The sequence below is a fragment of the Mytilus edulis genome, chromosome 14 (genome assembly GCF_963676685.1).
Source record: "Mytilus edulis chromosome 14, xbMytEdul2.2, whole genome shotgun sequence".
NCBI lineage: Eukaryota > Metazoa > Mollusca > Bivalvia > Mytilida > Mytilidae > Mytilus > Mytilus edulis.
The window spans coordinates 4,833,268-4,857,534 of record NC_092357.1 but is presented as its reverse complement, the minus strand read 5'-3'; the positions used below and the strand labels follow the sequence as shown (position 1 = coordinate 4,857,534).

Here is a 24,267-nt window from a genome sequence, read left to right as displayed (position 1 = left end):
TACCTGTAAAATGGCGCAAATGTAGTATTTACAATAGTATCTTTGACAGCTACATTTATAAAATAAAGAATAAAAACGGGGAATGAGTCAAAGAGACAGCAACCAAATCAAAATATACAATTCAAACAAAGGTCATTGGTTCTACAACACAGCGAAAAATCACACACCTAGAGGGAGCCCTGAGCAGGCCCCGAAACACAATATTAGATAGATCAAGAATATAGACGCCATTCTATGCTGCTAAATATAAAGATGAACCAAAATTAAAACATATACAAGAGCAACAAAGGCTAAAGGTTCCTGACATAGGTCAGACACAAAAATGCAGCGGGTTTAAACTGGTTTTATTCACGCCCATCATTTCCCCTTCATCTCTAGCCAATGTATAAGACATATATAATTTTAATATCCTCAATTTTGAGTGTCACTGATAAACAATAAATGTTGCGGTACCTAACGATTCGGTATTGCCCGGCTCTTCAGCTGCCCCAAAAAGCCCACTTTAAACGAAATCTGCAGAAGGGGTGTTTTACATATATGTACTATAGTTTAGTTGCTATCTTCTTTACGTTTAATACGACGGTGCTATGTATGAAATTTAAAAATAATTAAACTGCAAGCCATCTGCTGTATTTCAAAAGGCTATCTGCTTCTTCAGAAAATACTATACGTAGTTATTATCAAGTCCATTTTATTTTTACAAGAGACTCAGAGAAAGTCCAAACCACAAAAATAATCAACAACACTATGTACAATTCTATAAGCAATCATCATTCCAAAATGTTATACAGTTACACCAAAAAATTTAAATATTTTAGTTTCCACATTTTTACTCAATTCGACTTTTGTAACTCGCAACTCGACTTTCTTAACTCGCAACTCGACTTTCTTAACTCGCAACTCGACTTTCGTAACTCGCAACTCGACTTTCGTAACTCGCAACTCGACTTTCGTAACTCGCAACTCGACTTTCGTAACTCGCAACTCGACTTTCGTAACTCGCAACTCGACTTTCGTAACTCGCAACTCGACTTTTGTAACTCGCAACTCGACTTTCGTAACTCGCAACTCGACTTTCGTAACTCGCAACTCGACTTTCGTAACTCGCAACTCGACTTTTTTAACTCGCAACTCGACTTTTGTAACTCGCAACTCGACTTGTAACTCGCAACTCGACTTTCGTAACTCGCAACTCGACTTTCGTAACTCGCAACTCGACTTTTGTAACTCGCAACTCGACTTTTTCAACTCGCAACTCGAATTTCTTAACTCGCAACTCGACTTTCTTAACTTGCAACTCGATTTTCTTAACTCGCAACTCGATACTCGACAACAAGTGAATCTCGTCAATATTCTACTATCGTTTTTGACCTTGATTCTCTGAACACCACGTGGGCTTTGAAAAATGAACTTCAAAAGATACTGTTTTCCAGATTCTGAACAATATGATCTACTACACTTTCTTTAATTTGACTAATATTACTCCATAACATTATTACATAAGATTGTCATCCTATCTGATTGTCTTCACGTTTTAAAAGCCAAAAAAAGCCAACGAGTTAATGACCATCGGAACGTCTCTATTGTTATCGTTCAATGACCACCGGAACGTCTCTCTTGTTATCTTTGAAAAGAAACGATGCATTCTGACTTTAAATAGACAACCAATCAGTGACCTGAATTCATTCATGTGAACTATATTTAGCCCAAGGTAAACACTGACTTTACATCCTTGTTTATCGTGATCGCGACTTTGCGACAATACGTCTCTCGGCTGCCTGTAAACATTTGAAAAAGATATTTTTTTCTTTTTGTATTTATATTTTTGTCAGTGAAGTAGCCGGCACTTGAACCCACCGTAAGCGGCGGATTTCCGCCGGCTACCGGCTTCAATGGAAAGCCCTGACGGTTAGATTAAACATATCAAATAACCCCAATAATTATTTTTTTGATGAAATCAAACAGTTTAAGGTGGCTCGGGACTATTCGACTGCGCATAATTTCACGCATGAATTACAAAAGTATTTGTCGTAATTTTTTTTAATATTTTGATTGATTAGAAATATTAAATCATTGTAGTTATGTGACTAATAGAATATTTTCGTTATTATCGGTATTTTTTAAAGGGTCAAAATGACATTTCACCCATTTTTACCATTTTCCCGCCAAAATTTGGGTTGTAAGGCAAAATATTTTTTTCTCCTTATCGGTGACCTATGTTTTTTATTGGCTCATTCTTTGAAGCTGTATTCCAGCTTTTCATATTACAGATTTGGAACAATTGTCATAGAACGTTTTTTTGATATTCCGAAAAAAATATGTCAACACCTCTATTTCCCCTATCATTTCATTGAAAATGGTCCCTTTTACATACCGGTTTAAAAGTAAAATTTTGAGCTTAAATGGTCCGTGACCCCCTATTTTTTTTCGACCAATTTGATTAATTTTCTTCAAAGAATAAAATAACCAAAAATACGGCACTTCTGATAGAAACTTCGAATACGCCCGAGCCACCTTAATTTTGGACCCTTTTGGCCCCTATTCCTAAAATGTTGGGACCTAAACTCCCAAAATCTATACCAACCTTCCTTTTGTGGTCATAAACCTTGTGTTAAAATTTTAAAGATTTCTATTTACTTATACTAAAGTTATTGTGCAAAAACCAAGAAAAATGCTTATTTAGGACCTTTTTTTGGCCCTTAATTCCGAAACTGTTGGCAACAAAACTTCCAAAATCAATCCCAACCTTCCTTTTGTGGTCATTAACTTTGTGTTTAAATTTCATAAATTTCTATTTACTTATACTAAAGTTATTGTGCAAAAACCAAGAAAAATGCTTATTTGGGACCTTTTTTTTGCCCCTAATTCCTAACCTGTTGGGACTTAACTCCCAAAATCAATCCCAACCTTCCTTTAATGGTCATTAACCTTGTGTTTAAATTTCATAGATTTCTATTTACTTATACTCAAGTGCGAAAACCAAATGTCTTCCGACAACGACGACGACGACGCCAACGTCATACCAATATTCGATCCAAAAATATTCAATTTTTGCGGTCGTATAAAAACAGCAAAATTTCTTTAAATTGGGGGGCAGCAACCCAATAATCAGTTGTCCAATTCATATGAAAATTTCAGGGCAGATAAATATTGACTTGAGAAACAATTTTACCCGTGTCAGATTTGCTCTAAAGGTTACAATACACCATTAGATTTTATGGGCGCAGCCATTTTATGAGCATAACATGGTATTCAGAATTAAGAGTATGGCTAATCCTGATTGGTCGATATGTGCGCCCGTTATTTTTTATTATTAGAGACTTCATGCACTCTGCTTTATACAAAAGGCAAAATAAAAATTATTCCGTAGCCCTAAAGGCAGAGATGACTTTTCAACGCTAGGAAAAGACACTTATTTTTAAGGGCAAAATTGATAGGCATAGGAGATAAGTACAAAATACGCTAAGAAAAGCAACTCGAACCTATATTTTTTGGACCAATAACTTTTCTTTGATTCTAGCAAGGTTTTGTGAAAAAAATCAACTTTGTAAAGTCTGTATCTCGAAAAAGGCTACCATTGTCGCCTATGGGGAAATTAATTGTTTATTTCAATCTATATGCTTTGGTTTGAGAGTTATAAGCCAAAATCTACATTGTACCCCTATGTTCTATTTTTAGCCATGGCTGCCATCTTGGTTGGTTGGCTGGGTCACTGCACACATTTTTTTAAACAAGGCCAACATTAAAAATATCTTTGTTTCCCCTCCCTGACTGAGGTTATCAGGGTATGGGTAGGTAGGTAGGCAAATTATTTTATTTTATTTCTTGATATAATTTTTTCTATATTGAATTTTTACAAAATTCAACAGGTAAGATTTTTCCTATTTATTTTATGGTATGAAATCTACAAAAGCACACATTCTTCATGTGATAACAATGTTTAATGAAAGCAATTTTTTAATTAGTTAAAAAACAAGTTTATTTCAAGTCTAATTTGATGCATAACTCACAACAAAACAACTCCTGTGTTCACCAATTCATACCTTGATCATCAATTATGAGATGACAAAAAGATATGTTAATGACTTGTGATGTTTGTTTTCCTTGATTCTGTATCATATAGACACGTCAATGCAAAAATGCCTCGATTTAAAACGCTTGTTAACTACAGCATCGGAAAGGTATGACAAAAAACCAACACACGTTTACTACAGCATCGGAAAGATATCACCAAAAACCAACATAGCAACAAAAAAAATTTTGGACAATAATGGCCAATAAAATTTTTCGAGTCCCGGCGATTTTACTGGGTTGGTGGTGGGAGGGGAAACAAACAATATTTTATTTTTGGCCCAAGATACACTAAAAATGATTGTGGATATGTTTGGTTAAATTTTGCCCAGTTAAGTTTCAGAGATGACTTTTGTAAAAAATTACAAAAATTTACGAAAAATTGGTTAAAAATGACTATTAAGGGCAATAACTCCTTAAGGAGTCAACCGACCATTTTGGTCATGTTGACTTATTTGTAGATCTTACTTTGCTGATAATTATTACTGTTTAATGTATATCTCTATCTATATTAGTATTCAAGATAACCAAAAACTGCAAAATGTCCTTAAAATTACCAATTCAGGGGCAGCAACCCAACAACTGGTTGTTCGTTTCATCTAAAAATTTCAGGGCAGATAGATCTTCACTTGATAAACAATTTTACCCCCATGTCAGATTTGCTTATGCTTCGTTTTTTGAGTTATAAGCCAAAATCTACATTTTACCCCTATGTTCTATTTTTAGCCATGGCGGCCATCTTGGTTGGTTGGCCGGGTCACCGGACACATTTTAAAACTAGATACTCCAATGATGATTGTGGCCAAGTTTGGTTAAATTTGGCCCAGTAGTTTCAGAGGAGAAGATTTTTGTAAAAGTTAAAGATGACGACGGCGGACGCCAAGAGATGAGAAAAGCTTAAAAGAAATAACCATTAATACAACTTAATTGTACCATTTTACCTTGGTTCCTACAGCAATCATACCCGGAACATATTCTGTTTCCACAGAATTCCATGCTAAGAGAAGTTCTCCTCCATGTTGACCTAAAACTTTCTCACTAAGCCAGTGTTGAATATCAGCTTTTGATTTTTTATCGTCTTTATCTTCTTTGTTTTCTTCAGCTTTTGTTATGACAGCTTTCTTCACCTTTACAGATATAAATGCATTGTACAATTTTATTATGTTATTTAATAAACAGAAGATAAATCCATCATAAATAGTCTAATCATTTTCAATAGAACTGAACATAATTCAGTTATGTTCAGTTACACCTCAGTCCTGGATCATGAAGCTTGGTCAATTGATTCCTAAACAAAGATTTGTATGTCTTTTCGAGTTCTAGAAGAAACAAGGCTTCACTTTATACTCAATTTTTGTGGTCGTATAAAAATCTAAATACATAATTAGATTCAGCATATATCAAAGAACCCCATATATTCAATTTTTGTCGAAATCAAACAAAGTTTAATTTTGGACCAACTTAAAAACTGGGTCTATAATCAAAAATCTAAATACATGTTTAGATTCAGCATATCAAAGACCCAAGGATTTAAATTTTGTTGATATCAAATAAAGTTTAATTTTGGACATCTTTGACATATTCCCCATTTCTGTTCTCAATTTTATGTTGGCTTGTTCAGCATTATGAGACAATATTGCCACATTTCCATTGTCTATTCCTTACGTCATTTATGTCTTTCAAATGTTAATATGAAGCATGTTTCTCTTGTTCTTGATAATACCCAGAAATTATTGCAGCATTTATTATTGCCATTTGGTCTATTTTGAGAAAAATCCTGTTTAATTTATAGGAAACAAGAATGTGTCCTCAGTACACGAATGCCCCACTCGCACTATCATTTTCTATGTTCAGTGGACCGTGAAATTGGGGTAAAATCTCTAATTTGGCATTAAAATTAGAAAGATCATATCATAGGGAACATGTGTACCAAGTTTGAAGTCGATTGGACTTCAACTTCATCAAAAACTACCTCGACCAAAAACTTTAACCTGAAGCGGGACAGACGGACGGACGGACGGACGCACAGACCAGAAAACATAATGCCCCTCTACTATCGTAGGTGGGGCATAAAAATCAAAATGAGAATTTCAATAATTGATAATAATAACTCTGTAGCATTTTTCGCAATAATAACTAGAGGCTCTTAAGAGCCTGTGTTGCTCACCATGGTCTATGTGCATATCAAACGAAGGACACAGATGAATTCGGGACAAAATTGTGTTTTGGTGATGGCGATGTGTTTGTAGATCTTACTTTACTGAACATTCTTCCTAAATGTACTTACAATTTTATCTATCTGTAATGAACTTGGCCCCTTAGTTACGGAGGAAAATATTTTGTAAAAATTTACCAAATTTACCAAATTAATGAAAAATTGTTAAAAATTTACTATAAAGGGCAAAAACTCCTTAAGGGATCAACTGACCATTTTGGTCATGTTGACTAATTTGTAGATCTTACTTTGCTGAACATTATTGCTTTTTAAAATTTAGCTCTATCTATAATAGTATTCAAGATAATAACCAAACACAGCAAAATTTCCTTAAAAATTACCAATTGGGGGCAGCAACCCAACAACCAGTTGCCCAATTCATCTGAAAATTCCAGGGCAGATAGATATTGACTTAGTTAACAATTCAACCTCGTGTCATATTTGCTCTTAATGCTATGGTTTCAGAGTTATAAGCCAAAATCTACATTTTACCCATATGTTCTATTTTTAGCCATGGCGGCCATCTTGGTTGGTTAGCTGGGTCACCGCACACATTTTTAATACTAAATATCCTAATAATGATTGTGACCAAGTTAGGTTAAATTTGGCCCTGTAGTTTTAGAAGAAGATTTTGGTAAAAGATTACACAAATTTAAGAAAAATTGGTAAAAACTGATTATAAAGGGCAATAACTCCTTAAGGGTTCAACTGACCATTTTGGTTATGCTGACTTATTTGTAGATCTTAATCTGCTGTACATTTTTGCTGTTCACAGTTTATCTCTATCTATAATAATATTCCAGATAATAACCAAAAACAGCAAAATTATGAAAATATTTTATTTTTTGTTCTTGGGGAGAACTTTAGGACTGCTTTTACTCTGTCTTCTTCTTTATGTACCAGCTGTATGTGCCTACTAAGCTGTAGGCAGTATTTGTAGCAAAATATGCAATACTGTGCTGTGTTTGGTTATTATCTTGAATACTATTTAGTATTAGGACTCAGAGGTGCGATGGGGATGCTGAAGTGAGATGGTCACGCTGAAGTGCGATGGTCTACGCCGAAGTGCGATGGTCTGTACGCTGAAGTGCGATGGTCTATTTGACGCATGATCGCTAGTTAACCCTCCTTTCTAAAGAAGTTCACTTATCATTATAAGTAGATTTTTTCATAGATTTTTTTAATTTGCAATCATTATTGTCTATGGCTGTCCTTAACTCAGTTACATAGTACTCAATGAGAGCTCGTACTCTTCGATTTCCTACATGTGGACATAATTCTAGATAATCATTTTATCTAGACCTACTTGTATACGTTACTTGTTTCTCTCATGAGTGCCTCGTGTATAATAATTTTAATGAAGAGAGTTTGTCTGCAGACCCGAATGTATTGAGAGAATATTCTCACGCACCATCGTACGTTAAACAGAACCTTTTGTAGATTTCTCCTATCCACCAAAAAAAATCCCCGTTTCACTTAGTATTAAAATATTATAAGACCCGTATCATGTAACTGCTAGTAGTCCTCTTTTATTTAGTTTATCATTGTCATTTTGCGTATACAATTAGTTAATTTTGGTACCTTTTCTGAAATCCCACACTAACTTCTTTTAAACTGAGATTTACTGTGTGTATTAAAGTTTTTTGTTTTTGTTTAATCTACATTGGCTAGAGGTATAGGGGAATGGGGTTGATTTTTCACTAATTATGTTTAAACCCGTTGCATTTTTGCGCCCCTGCAAAGTCAGTAGCCTCTGGCCTTTGTTGGTCTTGTATGTTTTAAAGAGCCAGATCCAATTATTAGGCAATTATATAGGTACAATTTCATGATTTTTTTTAGGTATTAAGGACACACCAAACCAATTTATATTTTGAGTGAAAAAGTTGTATAAATAACAACATCAACAAAAACATCACTTTGTTTTGGTTTGAAATGTCCTTATCGGGGGATTCCCTGTTTTCCCAACTAAAAACACAGTAAATTCCCCATATTTGACTTTCATCTGTTTTGGGGGGTTAAATAATCTATTTTTCAGACATATCATTATATATAAAAATTGATATATGGCAGATTTTACAATAAGAAGGAATTATTGTTTTTTGTATCCATCAAAAAAGCAATTGCTGAAACTGTGAAACAGACTGTGTAATGGAGTAATGCATTATGTTATTGAATAAAATGTGTCTTTCTGAGTAAATAAAAATAAAAATTACTCTGTGTTTGTGTTTTATGTTAGAATTAGAGGGTTTTCAATTTCAAAATATTGGACATGGAATAGACATCATGACCTACTTTACTGACATCCAGCTTATTTGGAGTGGAATTTTGAAGTATTATTTATAAGTGGAGCCTAATAACATGGACTTATATTTTAATAAAAAGTCTTCTTTTGTGTTTTAATCATAACTTTAAGGCAGATTTTTATTGGTAAAGGCTAAAAAAGGTAATTTAATAATATTGTTGCTAACGTCACGTCTTTTCCGTCCATTGTGGTATGTCACGATCGCAATTTTCTTGTTAGTTCTCAGACAGCCCATTGTAGTTATTTTTATCCCGGGTTTTATAAATAATTGAAAATAGCAATCATATTAAATTTGGATGACGTAAGGGGGTCAAAGGACTTGAGGAATCAATGTCATTGGCTGTTTTATTTTTTGCGAACGTTACTGTTCGAGGTTTCCGTCCAAATCAGTGTCACGTGAGCAACATATATTTATATCTGTAACTCTCCTGTATAGGAGTTACGATATCGCCCTTTGCAGAAATAGATTCGGAGTCAGTTCCTTCACATGATGGGGAAGCAAAGAAGGTAAGTTGTATGTAATATCGTTACAAGAGGACCTTAAATGTATTCCGTCCATCAAAAAGACGTTCGCAACAAAACATAATGTCATGATAGTAGATGTTGCTAATGTTACTATTACGAATTGGTTTCTTGTGTATTCATTTGATATAAAGTACACCTGCAAATGACATTCTGAATATTTAGAAATTCTAAACCATACTGTACAATTTTATTACTCCAGGCATATTTTAAACATCACTGTGTGCATACATTTTAACTTTTAAAGATGTTGTTGCTCATGTGACATGTCCAAATGTCGCTAACGTTACTAATTTTTTGGTTTCTTGTGTATTCATTTGATATAAAGTACACCTGCAAATGACATTCTGTATATTTAGAAATTCTAAACCAGACACTACAATTTTATTACTCCAGGCATATATTAAACATCACTGTGTGCATACATTTTAACTTTTAAAGATGTTGTTGCTCATGTGACATGTCCAAATGTCGCTAACGTTACTCATTTTTGTCTCCGTCACATTAGCAACATGAAAGTAGGAGACAGAACACAATACTGTAAAATCTGCCATATGGAATAAAAAACATTTTTATTTCTTGTTCTAATCCTAAATTTTAATCTTCAGCACTTTTGGAAAATGGCCCTTCTGTGAAAAAATGACAGAAGGAATTGACCCATGCTCTTTTAGTTCATTTTTATGATTAGGAGTTTAGTATAACGTTCATTTTCATTGAACTAGTACACTTATTAGTTTATTGACCAGCTGAAGTCCGTTTGGCTGTGTTAAAGACCCACCCTTTGGTGGACTTCGGTTGGTTTTTTTACTCTTTGGGCCAGTTGTTGTCCTAAATTGACACATTCTCCATTTCAGTCTCTTTTTTACATTGACTTAAACATCGACAAGAAAAGCTTAGAAAATGAGGTTTGTGTAGACCATCGCACTTCAGCGTTACCACCATCGCACTTCCGCGTAGCTATTAACAAGATAGCGTCACAATGACACCGTCGCACTTCGGCGTGACCAAAAACACACTTCAGCGTCAAACCATCGCATCTCAGCGTGACCATCGCGGTTCAGAGTACCATCGCAGTTCAGAGTCCTACATATATATATATATATATATATATACTTTTTATATGGCCTTCCAACCCTAACATCACTGAAGAGACATTTATTGTCGAAATCCTGATCTGGTGTACTAAAAAAATATTGACACCATATGTTGTGGCATAACATCGTGGCCACAAGTTAAATTTTTTTCTGTTTAGTATTAAATTTATATCAAGATCCATTTTGTTACATCTTGTAATCAATTTTATTTGGCAATCGCCAATGGCAGTCAGCAGGGTTAAAGAACATCAGTGGTTTGACATGTTAGTCAAATGCGTTTTGTTTAAATGTACTTTTCCACTTTTTTGGTCTTTTGGAAAATGTTGTTTGTGCTGTTTTTAGACCCTACTACAACGAAACTCTATCCTGTGTGACTGTCTGTGTGCTGACCAATTGAAATAACATGAAGAAATATATTATATGGAGGCATTCATGTTGGTGACAAAACTCTATCCTGTGTGACTGTCTGTGTGCTGACCAATAGACCACTTTCGAGTTCATCCGTCACTGGAAAAAACTTGTGAATTATAAACGCCTTTATGACGTCATTTACCAGATAGAGGGGGTCACCTGTCTCCCTGCACTATTAACGTTCATCAAGGGCCTTAGTGATCGTCATTGTGCAGGATAAACTAGAAATAATGGTTGTTACTAATTCTGTAGGTACTTAATGACAATTCCCTAATGACAGCAGTGCTGATTGTCAATTTTGAGAATTCAATTTGACGAATAATTCGTACAATATAGAATTATAGTTTTCCAACCACTGGCTCAACATTGGAATGGAAGTGACGACGCCCCTAACATAAATGATGTTCACTAAAACCAGCAGGGCTTTCCATTGAAATGGAAGTAGAAGGCTGAATTAAATTTATAGGCGGCTATAACATGCGTTCGGCGAAGCCGGACGCCCACCAAGCTGTAAGCTTGGTGCCTTACGGCAGGGGGTCTGGGGGCCGCTCAAGGCCCCCTGAAGCTCTGGCATAAATAGAGCAAAATCCTGCATTCTCGCAATCTCCTGGCACCTAATTTAATCTTTCAAATGACCATTTTTTATGTAGGAAATTAAAGAAAGAAAAAAAATCAAAGAGCTGAAAGCTCTGAAGAAAAATGACGCCACTGTCTCTAATATTGGGATAGTTTTTATGCAAGTCTTGATTTTCACATACCGTAATTAGTTTAACAATGCAACATGTCTCGTAAGCATATAATTGATATTCGTATATGTGTGTGTGTGTGAAGTGAAGGTGCCAACTGGCTGGTTTTTTTTTTAAGACAAATGAATAGGTCAAGACTACCTGAATTGTACAAATAAATACCGTAGAAAGGCTTCTATATTTTTCACTGGTACATAGGCTGAATCCGGGTCCGTTCGCGCCCATTCACGTTTGCACCAACTCATGTTCGCCCCCTTTCACTTTCACACCCTACATGTTCGCAACTAATCTTAATTGGTTTTGTGTTTAATAACTCTGTAAGCAAGTGTTTTCTTATAAGTATAATTGTTGTCATTGTCTCAAAATAAAGTGAGACAGCATTTTTTTTTTGTGTTGAATAAATCTTAATCATGTTTTGGATAGCGTATTGTTAAAGATAATAATAATCCTTTCTAAATAAAGTGGTATTTTGTCGACGTTTTATTTAGCGTTGAATAACTCTTAATCATGTTTTGGTTAGTGTATTGCTATACTTTGTTTCATTGACCTCTTTCATAATGAAGTGAGATTCTGACTATTTTTTTTCTGTGTGTTGAATAAATTTTATCATGTTTTGGTTATAATAGTGGATTGCTATATTTTGGTTCCTATATTTTATTGTTTCGTTGTTTCAGATCAAAGGGCTTAAAAACAATTATCTTTTGTGTTTTTCCTTTAAAATCTTCAATGTTTTACTCATACCAAGCTAAAAATACATTCAGTATTTACACCAAAGCAATTTAAAACAACAATCATGATTTTCCAATTATTCAACTTGAATTTGAATTAAAATTGGGCGCGAATGAGTAGAGTGCGAATGGACCTTGGGTGTGAACGTGCGAGGTGCGAAAGTGTATTGGGCGCAAACAGACCTGATACCACATAGTCTGAACCCCCTTCTCCCACAAAATATGATGTAAATTAAAAACAAATTGTTCAGAGAATAATTGAAGTCTTTCCACTAGAAAAGATCTATTTTTATATTGAAATATGAAAAATCAGTTTAAAATGTTAGTTCCTATGGCTTTATGACGTCCTATTAACCTATGACCTTGACCTCAATTTCAAGGTCACAAACCATGGACCTTGAATCAAAATATCCTAGGTCTTTAATATGTTTGGTTAATGAGAACTACCACTTGACGCGTAATTTTAAATGTAAGATGGACAAAAACTCCCTTTTATTGTATGCGCAGCCTTTCAACCAAAATATACAAGTAAGGACATGTCGCAACTAATAATTTATGAAAAATTATTTGTCAAAATGTCATACAGTATTTGAAAAGAAGTGAAAATAAGCCAAAATCAAAATTTATAATATGACCTTGACCTTTGACATTGACCTCATTTTCATTTTTAGTACCAATGACCTCATGAAGACCCTAGGTCTCTATCAGTTATGGTTTACCAGTTGAAAATGCATATCGCTTGAATCAAATGAAAAAGGGGGAATAACTCTCATATGGAGTCCCCATAGAGCTATGGTTCAAACGAATATTCTTATCCTAAATATGTAACGAGCAATTTGGTAAAATAAAATCTTTTACGGTTACGAAGGAGAGGTGGCCACAAGAAAAACAGTGTTTGGGGAGATAACTCTTACAACGTAATGTATTTTGTTATAATTACATTTGATATATGTTTCATTATAATACTTTATTCTGATTGGCTAACTGCACATCACATGTTATTCCTCAAGCAATTGCATCACTCAATAAAACTTTTCATTCATGATAACACGTGGTCCCACAATAAAGTGCACAGATGAATTGAATAAAAAAGTTATAAAATTCGTGTTTTCATGATCCTAGCTAAAAAAAGTAATTATAAGTATTGAATGTTTCTTTTTGTAACCTCATAGGGTTGCAAAAGCGTTGACCGTGTGCACATTTTTAGAATGAAGCGCTTATGCGCTTCATACAAAAAGTACTTCGGTCAACGCTTTTACACCTCAATGAATTTACAAAAAAAAGCATTCAATACTTATATGCAGTTGTAAATTTTTAAAGCAAAAAGAGTTAATACTAACTTTCACTTTTTTGGATGTTCATGTACATTTTGAATGTATTTATTTTTCTCAACTACATGAATTTTTTGGTGTATTTTTAATGATATATATGAGTAGTCCAAATAATTATTAAGTCTGGCAAGGCTTTTTAAATTTTATTCTGGGACACATTCCTATGACCACAAGGCTATGTTAATTTTTTTCTGGGACGCCTTCTTAGGAAGCCTTCCTACGAACGTCTTAGGAAGGCGTCCCAGAAAAAAATAAAATAGCCTTATTGGATATTTTTATGCATTATTTAACCAGTTGAGTCTTTTGCAGGATTGTTTGTTTAATGCTGTTTAAACATTACTGGGAAAAAAACCACCTTAAATTTGCTAATTATTTGGCATGAAAGTTTGATTTATTGAAAGGGACTCATAGTTTTCCATTTAATTTTAATAATTGTCTAATGGTTAAAACAATAGCTTCGTTGTTTACTTTTATACACAACAACATATTTACTTTGGTCTCGTTGTTTACCTAATATTCACTATGTACTTGGTAACAGTCATTAATTAATTGAATAGAAAATATTATAATAAATATTATTGGAAGCCGAATTGACGTCAAATAGGTGCCGATTTGACTAGATGCCAATTTAACCAGGTGCCGACTTGACTTGTACGTTTCAATTCCTCTGCGATCGTTTGCGGTATTTTCTTGAGAAAACCTATTTTCCATCATCAAAGAGAAGAAGAAACTGCTTGAAATGATTCCCGAACGCTTCGTGATTGTTAAAATAAGTTTAATTCACTCAAAAAACAATTTTAAAACTTGCGATGTTTAAACAGGAAGTTTCAAAAGCACGTGTAAAAGAAGAAATTAACCGGTGAGAGTGGAAATCCGTACATAACATATATCACTATAGTACGACTTTTAAAGCAAAACAGTTTCATCCTTTTGTAAAAAAGTCTTTAATATACCTATCACATTAATGTTTGAAGGGTCTTAAGCTTATTCAAACCATATAAGTCGGTATGAAACACCAAAACGGAATGATAATAACCGATTACGTTTTGTAGTTTACAAAATTCTGGACTGGTTCCTGTCAAACTACAACACTTTCTTCGACTGTAGTGGAATACAAACAGAAACCAGTTAGTTTGTAAACTGGTTCCTGGCTGATTACTACACAATGCTCATGCATAATGATAACACAAGCACATTCCTCCAGTTTGTATTGAAATTAGTAAATACGAAACCAAGCGCGGTAGGCAGAGAAATCAGGTCGGCAGTTATGGAACAAGGACTGCGTCATTTTCCAAAAACTCAAAGAAATTTCATTTTTTTTTTTTATGTCAGTTTTTATTTTCATTACCTTATGCTTAAAATTCATTTACTTTTAAAGGAGTTTTATTCAAATAATCATCCGGTTTGTTAGAAATCTTGATCGATTTATTTTGCATAACTACGTGCATTTGTAAACAATTAAATGACCCCCCTTTTCTCTCTAAAGACTGTTACGCGTATTTAAATCATACAATTATTTCTCAAGCATTGACAGAAAATTGATATATCCTCTGATTTTCTCTTTTTGGTAAACTGTTCAATAAGTCGGATACATAAATCATTTGGAAATTTTATTTATTTGAGGTCGAGTCGACAATATTCTACTTTCGTTTTTGACCTTGATTCTCTGAACACCACGTGGGCTTTGAAAAAATGAACTTCAAAAGATACTGTTTTCCAGATTCTGAACAATTTGATCTACTACACTTTCTTTAATTTGACTAAATATTATTCCATAGCATAAGATTGTCATCCTATCTGATTGTCTTCACGTTTTAAAAGCCAAAAAAAGCCAACGAGTTAATGACAATCGGAACGTCTCTATTGTTATCATTCAATGACCACCGGAACGTCTCTCTTGTTATCTTTGAAAAGAAACGATGCATTCTGACTTTAAATAGACAACCAATCAGTGACCTGAATTCATGTGAACTATATTTAGACCAAGGTAAACATTGACTTCTCATCCTTGTTTATCGTGACCGCGACTTTGCGACATTATACGTCTCTCGGCTGCCTGTAAACATTTGAAAAAGATATTTTTTTCTTTTTGAATTTATATTTTTGGCAGTGAAGTAGCCGGCACTTGAAACCACCGTAAGCGGCGGATTTCCGCCGGCTACCGGCTTCAATGGAAAGCCCTGCACTAAAACCAGAGTTTTTGACGGACGGAAATGCATTGAACTCGAAAGTTGTCTATTGAAATAACATGAAAAAAGACATTATATGGAGGCATTCATGTTGGTGACAAAACTCTATCCAGTGTGTGACTATCTGTGTAGATTAAAGATTTAAGGAAAATTAAATTTAACACAATTAAAGAACCTTAGTGAGCACGCTCACATACCCCACGTCCCCACATTGTCATTGGAGAAATTAAATAAGTATAAGAAAAAAAAATTGTATAAGAAAAAATATTGAATAATAATTTCCTGTCAAAATACACATCTACATAGTATGTCCTTATTATCTACAAAATTTCATGAAATTCTGTTGTGTGTTTTCAGAGGAGTTGCGATGACAAACTGTTGCAGTAGTACATTAAGTAAATAAGTTCAAAGGGGCGTAACTCCTAGAAAAAAATTGAATCGCAATTTCCCGTCGATATGCACAACTACATAGTATGTCCTTATTATCTGAAAAGGTTTCGTGAAATTCTGTTGTGTGGTTTGAGAGGAGTTGCGATGACAAACTGTTGCAGTAGTACATTAAAGTAAATAAGTTCAAAGTGGCGTAACTCCTAGAAAAAAAATTGAATTGCAATTTCCCGTCGATATGCACAACTACATAGTATGTCCTTATTATCTGAAAAGGTTTCGTGAAATTCTGTTGTGTGGTTTGAGAGGAGTTGCGATGACAAACTGTTGCAGTAGTACATTAAAGTAAATAAGTTCAAAGGGGCGTAACTCCTAGAAAAAAAATTGAATTGCAATTTCCCGTCGATATGCACAACTACATAGTATGTCCTTATTATCTGAAAAGGTTTCGTGAAATTCTGTTGTGTGGTTTGAGAGGAGTTGCGATGACAAACTGTTGCAGTAGTACATTAAAGTAAATAAGTTCAAAGGGGCGTAACTCCTAGAAAAAAAATTGAATCGCAATTTCCCGTCGATATGCACAACTACATAGTATGTCCTTATTATCTGAAAAGGTTTCGTGAAATTCTGTTGTGTGGTTTGAGAGGAGTTGTGATGACAAGAAACAGGACTGACGGACTGACGGACAGACGGACGGACGGACGGGTCAAAAACATTATATCCTTCGCAACTTCGTTGCGTGGGGTATAATTAGAACATAACAACAGGCTATTATTTTAACTTTGAATTATTATTGGGAGGCCACAACCATAGGAAAATCTTAAAATCTTACAATGTATCAATAGGAGACAAGACAGATTTAAATGGGACAAAAGTCATGAACATAATAAAGTGTAAAAACAAAAGGCTACTCAAAGACATGAATACATTTGTGTACATGTATAATTAATTATAAATGTTCTAAAAGGTAGTTTACCTCTATAATAGACACAACTGATGATGCTGAAGTGATATTCTTTTTCTTCTCCAACACAAGATCAGGAATTGATGTCACTTCAACTGTATCAATTTGCAGTTTAGTTTTATACAGTAATCCTGGTCTAAAATATTTAAATGAAGGCTTTTATAAATGGAATATAATGTAATCCCTTATAAATATCAATATACACATGTATATATACAATTATGAACAAATGATGTCTTATGAATATAGCAGGTGAACAATTGCTTCCATCTTCACTAATCATGCTTATGTTTGAAAATAATAAGTATTGTGATCTTTAAATCAACACTCCTTTCCTGTTTTTGTTTATACATGTTATATATCACAATTCTTGATTTTATAGAAATAAAAATATTTTTGACTTTTGTTTTCGCTGCCATTAAAAAAAAATTGTTACGATACTGTTGTCAGGTCATTAAAGATTGCATATTTTGGCTTTAACATTGATTCACTGATAGGGTCTTTGCATCGGAACTAAACACATTTATTTCTAAAAAAACAGTTGTTGGCATGACACGGGTTATGTTCTTCTCATATATTTTATGATAGTATGATACTAAACCCCTAACGGGAGGGATTGTACCTGATATTCATATGATGAAGACATAATCTTTCAATCAGTTTAATTGAGGTCTGGAGCTGGCATGTCAGTTAACTGCTAGTAGTCTGTTGTTATTTATGTATTATTGTCATTTTATTTATTTTCTTTTGTTACATCTTTTGACATCAGACTCGGACTTCTCTTGAACTGAATTTTAATATGCGTATTGTTATTGTTTTACTTTTCTACATTGGCTAGAGGTATAGGGGGAGGGTTGAGATCTCATAAACATGTTTAACCCCGCCGCAATTTTGCGCCTGTCCCAAGTCAGGAGCCTCTGGCCTTTGTTAGTCTTGTATGATTTTAAATTTTAGTTTCTTGTGTTATAATTCGGAGTTTAGTATGACGTCCATTATCACTGTACTATTATGCATATTTTAGGGGCCAGTAGAAGGACACCTACGGGTGCGGGAATTCTCGCTACATTGAAGACCCATTGGTTGCCTTCGGCTGTTGTTTGCTCTATGGTCGGGTGGTTGTCGCTTTGACATATTCACCATTTCCTTTCTCAATTTTATTGTTAATGTTTGAATAAAATTTATTTTTTAATGTGGTTCAGGTGAAAAATCACCAAATCCTAGTATTTTCTAAGGAAAATTTCTTACACAGGTGAAAATTTCTTACACAGGTGTCAGCTGGCAAATTCTTGCAAAACTTGATGTTAAGGATGTGTAAAATGATTCCGGCACTGTCTCTTTTCCCAAGTTGTAATCAGCCATCTTATATATCACACGTTTTACTTCTGTAAGAAAGTCTAAAGCATAGCTACAAATCATAAACCTGAAAAAAATGTAAGTGTAGTAATAAATGTAAGTGTAGTAATAAATGTAAGTGTAGTAATAAATAAAAGCACGTAACAAAAATGCTTCAAGTCCGAAAAGACCATATTTTGTACTGGTAGAGCACAGGTTTTACTTAAAAAGACTCGACATAATCTTCACACTACATACATGTACACTTACATGAACATGTAACTGTACTCCTCTTTGGTCTTGACTTTACTGAATAATTTTGATTGAGTACTTGCTAATCTTAGTATATAGATATAAGTAGATGTGGTATGGAATTTTAAAGTACAATGAAGTTATTGGTAAAAAAAAATCTAGAATTTTCTGTAAGAACTAAATTTAGATAGTCACTTTTCCAAATCAACTTGAATTACCATAAAAACAAGGGGCTATCTTTATCATATATATATATTAATCTAAATTTATCTGTAGTTTGGTGTATTATTGTCAAATTTAAGGATTTAATTAATAGCTAAACAAAATATAGAATGTTTAGTTCGGAATAAATTCTGGTACTAAATATAAGCCACCTTAAACATGTTAACATTTTTGTATAACTGTTCCAAATCAACTTGGATTTAATTTTCATTAAAGTCATATCTGTTTACAGTTTATTTAAGGCATCAATGTAAATATATCGGAAATTGATGAGACTGTCATTAAAGTGAGAGGGTTAGCGCTATAGAACCAGGTTTAATCCACCATTTTCTACATTTGAAAATGCCTGTACCAAGTCAGGAATATGACAGTTCTTGTCCATTCGTTTTTGATGCGTTTTGTTATTTGATTTTGCCATGTGATTATCATGATTATGGACTTTCCGAATTGATTTTCCTGTAAGTTCAGTAATTTGTGATTTTACTTTGTAAATACAACAGAATTTGATGAGACTGTCATCAAAGTGAGAGGGTTAGCGCTATAAAACCAGGTTTAATCCACCATTTTCTACATTTGAAAATGCCTGTACCAAGTCAGGAATATGACAGTTCTTGTCCATTCATTTTTAATATGTTTTGTTATTTGATTTTGCCATGTGATTACGGTATCGGGACCGTTCACCCTAATAACATGTTCGCCCTGGGTACGTACGCCCTGAGTTCGTTTGCCCATAGAGTCCGTTCGCCCTACCAAAAAAATATTAATATTCAGGGCATTAAAGTTGAATAAACTTATTCAGATATTTCTATTGTAGAGTGGGGTGCTCATTTTTCGCCGGGGACACAATTTCGCTGTTTAAGGATTTTGAGGTGTAAAAACTTCAAAGGATGGCTGAAATGGAAGAAATGTACCGTAAATTATATTTTTATAACAAATATAATATTTTTTTAAACTGAGACAAAATTGCGGGTCCTCCCGAAAATGACCGAAAAACGGACAACGATTTTCGGACAATTTCCTGAATAAAAAACACGATTTCAAAGAAGTATTTCTAAGTAAATATTTGACTGAATGCCCTAATTTTAAATTCTTTATACCTTTGAAATGTCTGCTATTCATCTATAATGCAATACATGATTTGATAAAAATTGTTAAAAGCTGCGGTTATTTGGTTTTAAATAGATGTGTAAAAACGGTGAATATGTGTCCCCCATTGACAAAACATCCGGAAATTTCAACATGTTCAAACACCCTTTAATCTAACTTTTCAGATGATTTTCTTAAAACAAACCAGTTTTCAAGCTTTAGTATATTTTGCATTTGAAGTTATCTTCATATAGAAATATCAGTATACTTCAACAACATTTAGACCTGAACATAAACTATAGAAAACATGGAAAGATGTGGCGAAAATGAGCACCCCACTCTATATATATATTCTAGAAATTTATGGAAACAGGGAAATATCTTAAAAGTTTATGGCTTGTTTAGGATCATTAATTGTTTAATGACAAAATAATTCGGATCACTGATTATTGTGATACTTGTCCTTTGATGAATTATTAATTAAAATCAAACGTTTTGTTTTGATAAAATATTCAGCTTGAAATTAATAAAAACAATGATGTACGAACTGTAAATCATGAAACGGATTTACAACATTGAATTTCCTCCAAGTTCAGTATTTTTGTGATTTTTCTTTTGGATCTCCTGTAGTTGGTGATCGCAATACTGGTATACCAGTATTGTCCACAATACTGGTATAAAAATTTTGTACCAGTATTGTAACTTTTTATAAAAAAAACAGCAATACTGGTACATTACTGATATACCAGTATTGTAGTTGTATTGTTGACTAGACTATATTGAAGATCAAAGGGAGGATAATTGTGAAATCAATTAACAACCAGTTAAAAGTCATTACTATACTTGCACAAATAAACAAAGGATTATTGAAATTAACTCAAAAGTCATCATTATTATTTAAACAATTGCTAATAATTTTATCATATTTCTATATTTTATTTAATTCAATATAGATAAAATAAAATAAAAGCTTATTATTATCTGAGTAATAATTTAATAAATTCAAGCAAATTAATAGACTCTAGAGCTAACACTGTAAATTCAGCATTTACATGTATGCCATCATATTATATTTTGACAGATATTTTAATACACATGATACATGTATACATTTTTTGTGTACTAAGATGATATGCATTTGTTTGTCTTTATTTTCTTATTAATCTTTCACAAAAAAAGATATCAATATTATTCATTAATTATAAAAAGTTGCTTTATAGGGGAATCTTGTTATAATCAAATTAACTATTTTGTCTACATGAATGTTAAGGGTTGAAGCAGTTGATTCAGAACCATGGACAATACACCTTATCGCTATTTCCGGCTGACCCGTCCGCTTGAACTTTTGACGTCAACAACAATCACTTTTCCATTGTGGCGTCAGACATTTTGTTTTATGACGTCAAAATTTTACGGGAACCTGTGTGATTTCCAGCAATGGCGGACAAATAGCGATAAGGTGTATACAATTAGTAGCAGATACATGTATATCTACTGGTACAAATACTAATACTAGACCAGCATTCTGACAGTAAGAGAGCTGTACAAATGCTATCTGAAATAGTTTGTAATCTAGTAAGCGTTAGAGAAAGTCCACAGAGACTGAATACCTAAATACCAATATAGGAAGGGGGAGGGGTTGCAGAAATCACATCTGAAGAAGAAATAGACAATACCAATGCTGATGATACAGAAGCTATAACAGCATTAATGTCAATATAAAATTCACTAAAATATACTACATGAATCTTGGAAAAAGAGAGCTGAAAGAAAACATAAAAGAAAGTACAGAGTTTGTTAAAATCCTGAGACAGAATGGTTAAGAAAAAAACATCAGAAGATTTAAAACTTTATTTGATGACAATCACAGTGTACCATCATCAGTTAAACACAATCATTCCTAATAAAATTGTCATGTCATATGTTAATTTTATTATGCATATATGTGACACCTTTAATAAAAGATTAATTACCTATATTGTTTATTTAAAAAAAGCAAGAAAAAAGCACAATACTGGTACAATACTGGAATACAATAGTATTGTATTCCAGTATTGTACCAGTGTCAATACTGTTACAAAATTTTTATACCAGTATTGTATACAACTACAGGAGATCCTTTCTTTTTTTAAAATAATTAACGCTAAAATGTTTTACAGCCACAGGTAGAAATGAATCTGAATTTGAAACTTACTGTTTATGCGATGAGATGGGTTCCATCTGTTTTTGTAGTAATTTGTCCTCTGTTAGACGTAGCTCCGTGATAATTCCTTCCATATACTGTTGTTGTTTCAAATTTTCTTCATCTATTTCGAGATCAAAGACAAGGTTATCTGTAATTACTTTCATAACTTCTTGTTGTTCCATTGTTAAATTTCCATAAAAACCAGTTTTGTCTGTTACTAACTGAAGAACATCGGATGGTGTTGGTTTAGCAGTTCGGTCGTAGAATATGGCTAATTTGTCAAGATCAAATATCGTCCAATCTGAAACATTCTTTGGCAAAGCACCAAATGGACGTGATTCATTACTAAAATTAGTGTCTCCTGTTGACGAACAATTATCCCCTTCATCGTCCGAAGTCATCTCGTGAAAACTTGAACGTGGACGTTTCCGCAACAATTTACGCGGTGGCTGTTTAGACGCCATGAGCACTTCTTTCTTTCTTGTGTATGAGCTTCCTATCTAAGGAACACCCCGTACTGGGTAATCAGGAGTATTTACAGGAGTGGGTAAATCAAAGATTTATTTTATATTTTTAAAAGTTAATTAAAATATGGGTTAGAAAAGAAAAAAAAAGACAAAGGTAAAAATAATCGATAAAATAAAATAGTGTAAAAAAGGTCCAGTAGACGTGATCTGTACATATGGTGGAAAGGTTAAGAGATAAACATACCAATCAATTGGGGATGGAAAAATATTCACAGAGGATTAAAAAATGTACATGTTTGGAGACATAAAATCTAAAAATCATCTTATCCAACATAAGTAAAAAATAAATACTTGATTAAGTACAAAAGTCACTAAAAGTGCAATGTCTATAATATTCATTCCTTGAATTCACATACTTCCATTTGAATTTCACTTGAATTCTAAATTCTTTAGAAGCTGTAAGCGGCAGATATGTATTTTGTATCAGAAGTCTCTAGTCAGTGACTCGACATTCATCTTCTGGGTTTTACTGAGGTTTTGCAGATTGTACTGAGAAAACTGAAAAATCAAGCAAAAGTGCTACAATGTTTTGGCTGATGTTAAAGAGTTGTTCCCATCCTTTGCAACTTATGATATTTGTGACCAGGACTTTGAGAGGAAAGAAATACTTCATACGAGTTTCCCTTAAAGATGGACAGAATATTAAGACGTGCGTTAAATCTACGTCCTCCCTATGACACAGCAGGCATGTTGCATTTATCTTGTATATTGGCTAAATTTGTATTTGTCGGCCTGTACCAAGTATGTACCAGTGAGCATACGAGCTTTGCTCATGCTTTTCCATACATCTAATAAGCTCTGTGATGCAAATTCCCAGACTGGGTGGACAATACCTATCTCTAAAATGGTTGTGTTAAGTAAACTCAATGAGGATTTTGACCTTGCCGTTTCTTGTAGTTCATAGGTCCAGTATTTGTTGATTGTGGATCTCGGGATTTTTTTCCATACAACTTTTGAAGGCAGTTTTATACTGGAGTCAAGAATGTTTGGCAGGTTGTATTGTTGTAGCAGTAAAATTGATTGATGAAAGAAGCTTTTAGGATTTTTGGAATTGACGGATATTTGTCTTTTAAGAATTTCCTTTAATTTAGAGTTGTCACAGGCCAGAATTGCATGTAAGAGTGTCAGTTTCTTTCTGTGGATTTCTCCTTCTACCGGTAGGTCACCCAATAGTAAATAAATGGCAGGAATAGCCGTTCTTTTAGAGAATGATTGAAGTGATCTGAGAGTTTCTTTGTGAAACTTTTCCAGTAGTTCCATTTGAGCTTTGGTAAGAGTCAGGACTTCCAAGCCATACAGGAGTCTAGGCAATACATAGCTTTTGTATATTGTAACGGAGATTTTGGGATTTAAGCCGTTGGTTCCATGTAGACATGAGTTCTTTAGAGCATACTTGGTTCTTCTTGATGCGATCCTCTATGGTGATATCACATTCCTTTCTAGCTGTTCGTTTTATACCAAGATGTACCGTTTCTTCAGAAGCAGAAATTACCTTTCCTGACATGTTCCAGGAGTAAGGCTCGGGACTTTTTGATGATTTATAGTGGATAATTTTGGATTTAGTCGGGTGAATAGTATACTGATGTTGATTTGCATATCTCTGTAGAATGTTAAGCATCACCTGAAGTTTTTCTGGATTTGAGCTCAGTAGTGCTACATCATCAGCACACGTTGGTGCACCACAGTATATTGTGCCTAATATA

General features: G+C 33.7%; 1 protein-coding gene across 2 annotated transcripts in view; it reads right to left on the bottom strand.

The window, feature by feature from the left end:
* LOC139503548 (uncharacterized) overlaps positions 1-22,532 on the bottom strand; it is a 51,150-nt gene extending 28,618 nt beyond the window's left edge. The window contains exons 1-4 of one of the 2 annotated variants that reach the window (XM_071293348.1): positions 22,047-22,532; positions 18,225-18,380; positions 16,973-17,096; positions 5,013-5,198 (exon numbers count right to left, since the gene is read on the bottom strand). In XM_071293348.1, the coding sequence (XP_071149449.1) occupies positions 5,013-5,198; positions 16,973-17,096; positions 18,225-18,380; positions 22,047-22,501 (921 nt within the window). In that variant the 5' untranslated portion in view covers positions 22,502-22,532. The remainder of the gene's footprint in view (positions 1-5,012; positions 5,199-16,972; positions 17,097-18,224; positions 18,381-22,046) is intronic. The other variant, XM_071293347.1, reaches the window with a different exon arrangement.
* Between the last annotated feature and the right edge of the window lie 1,735 nt (positions 22,533-24,267).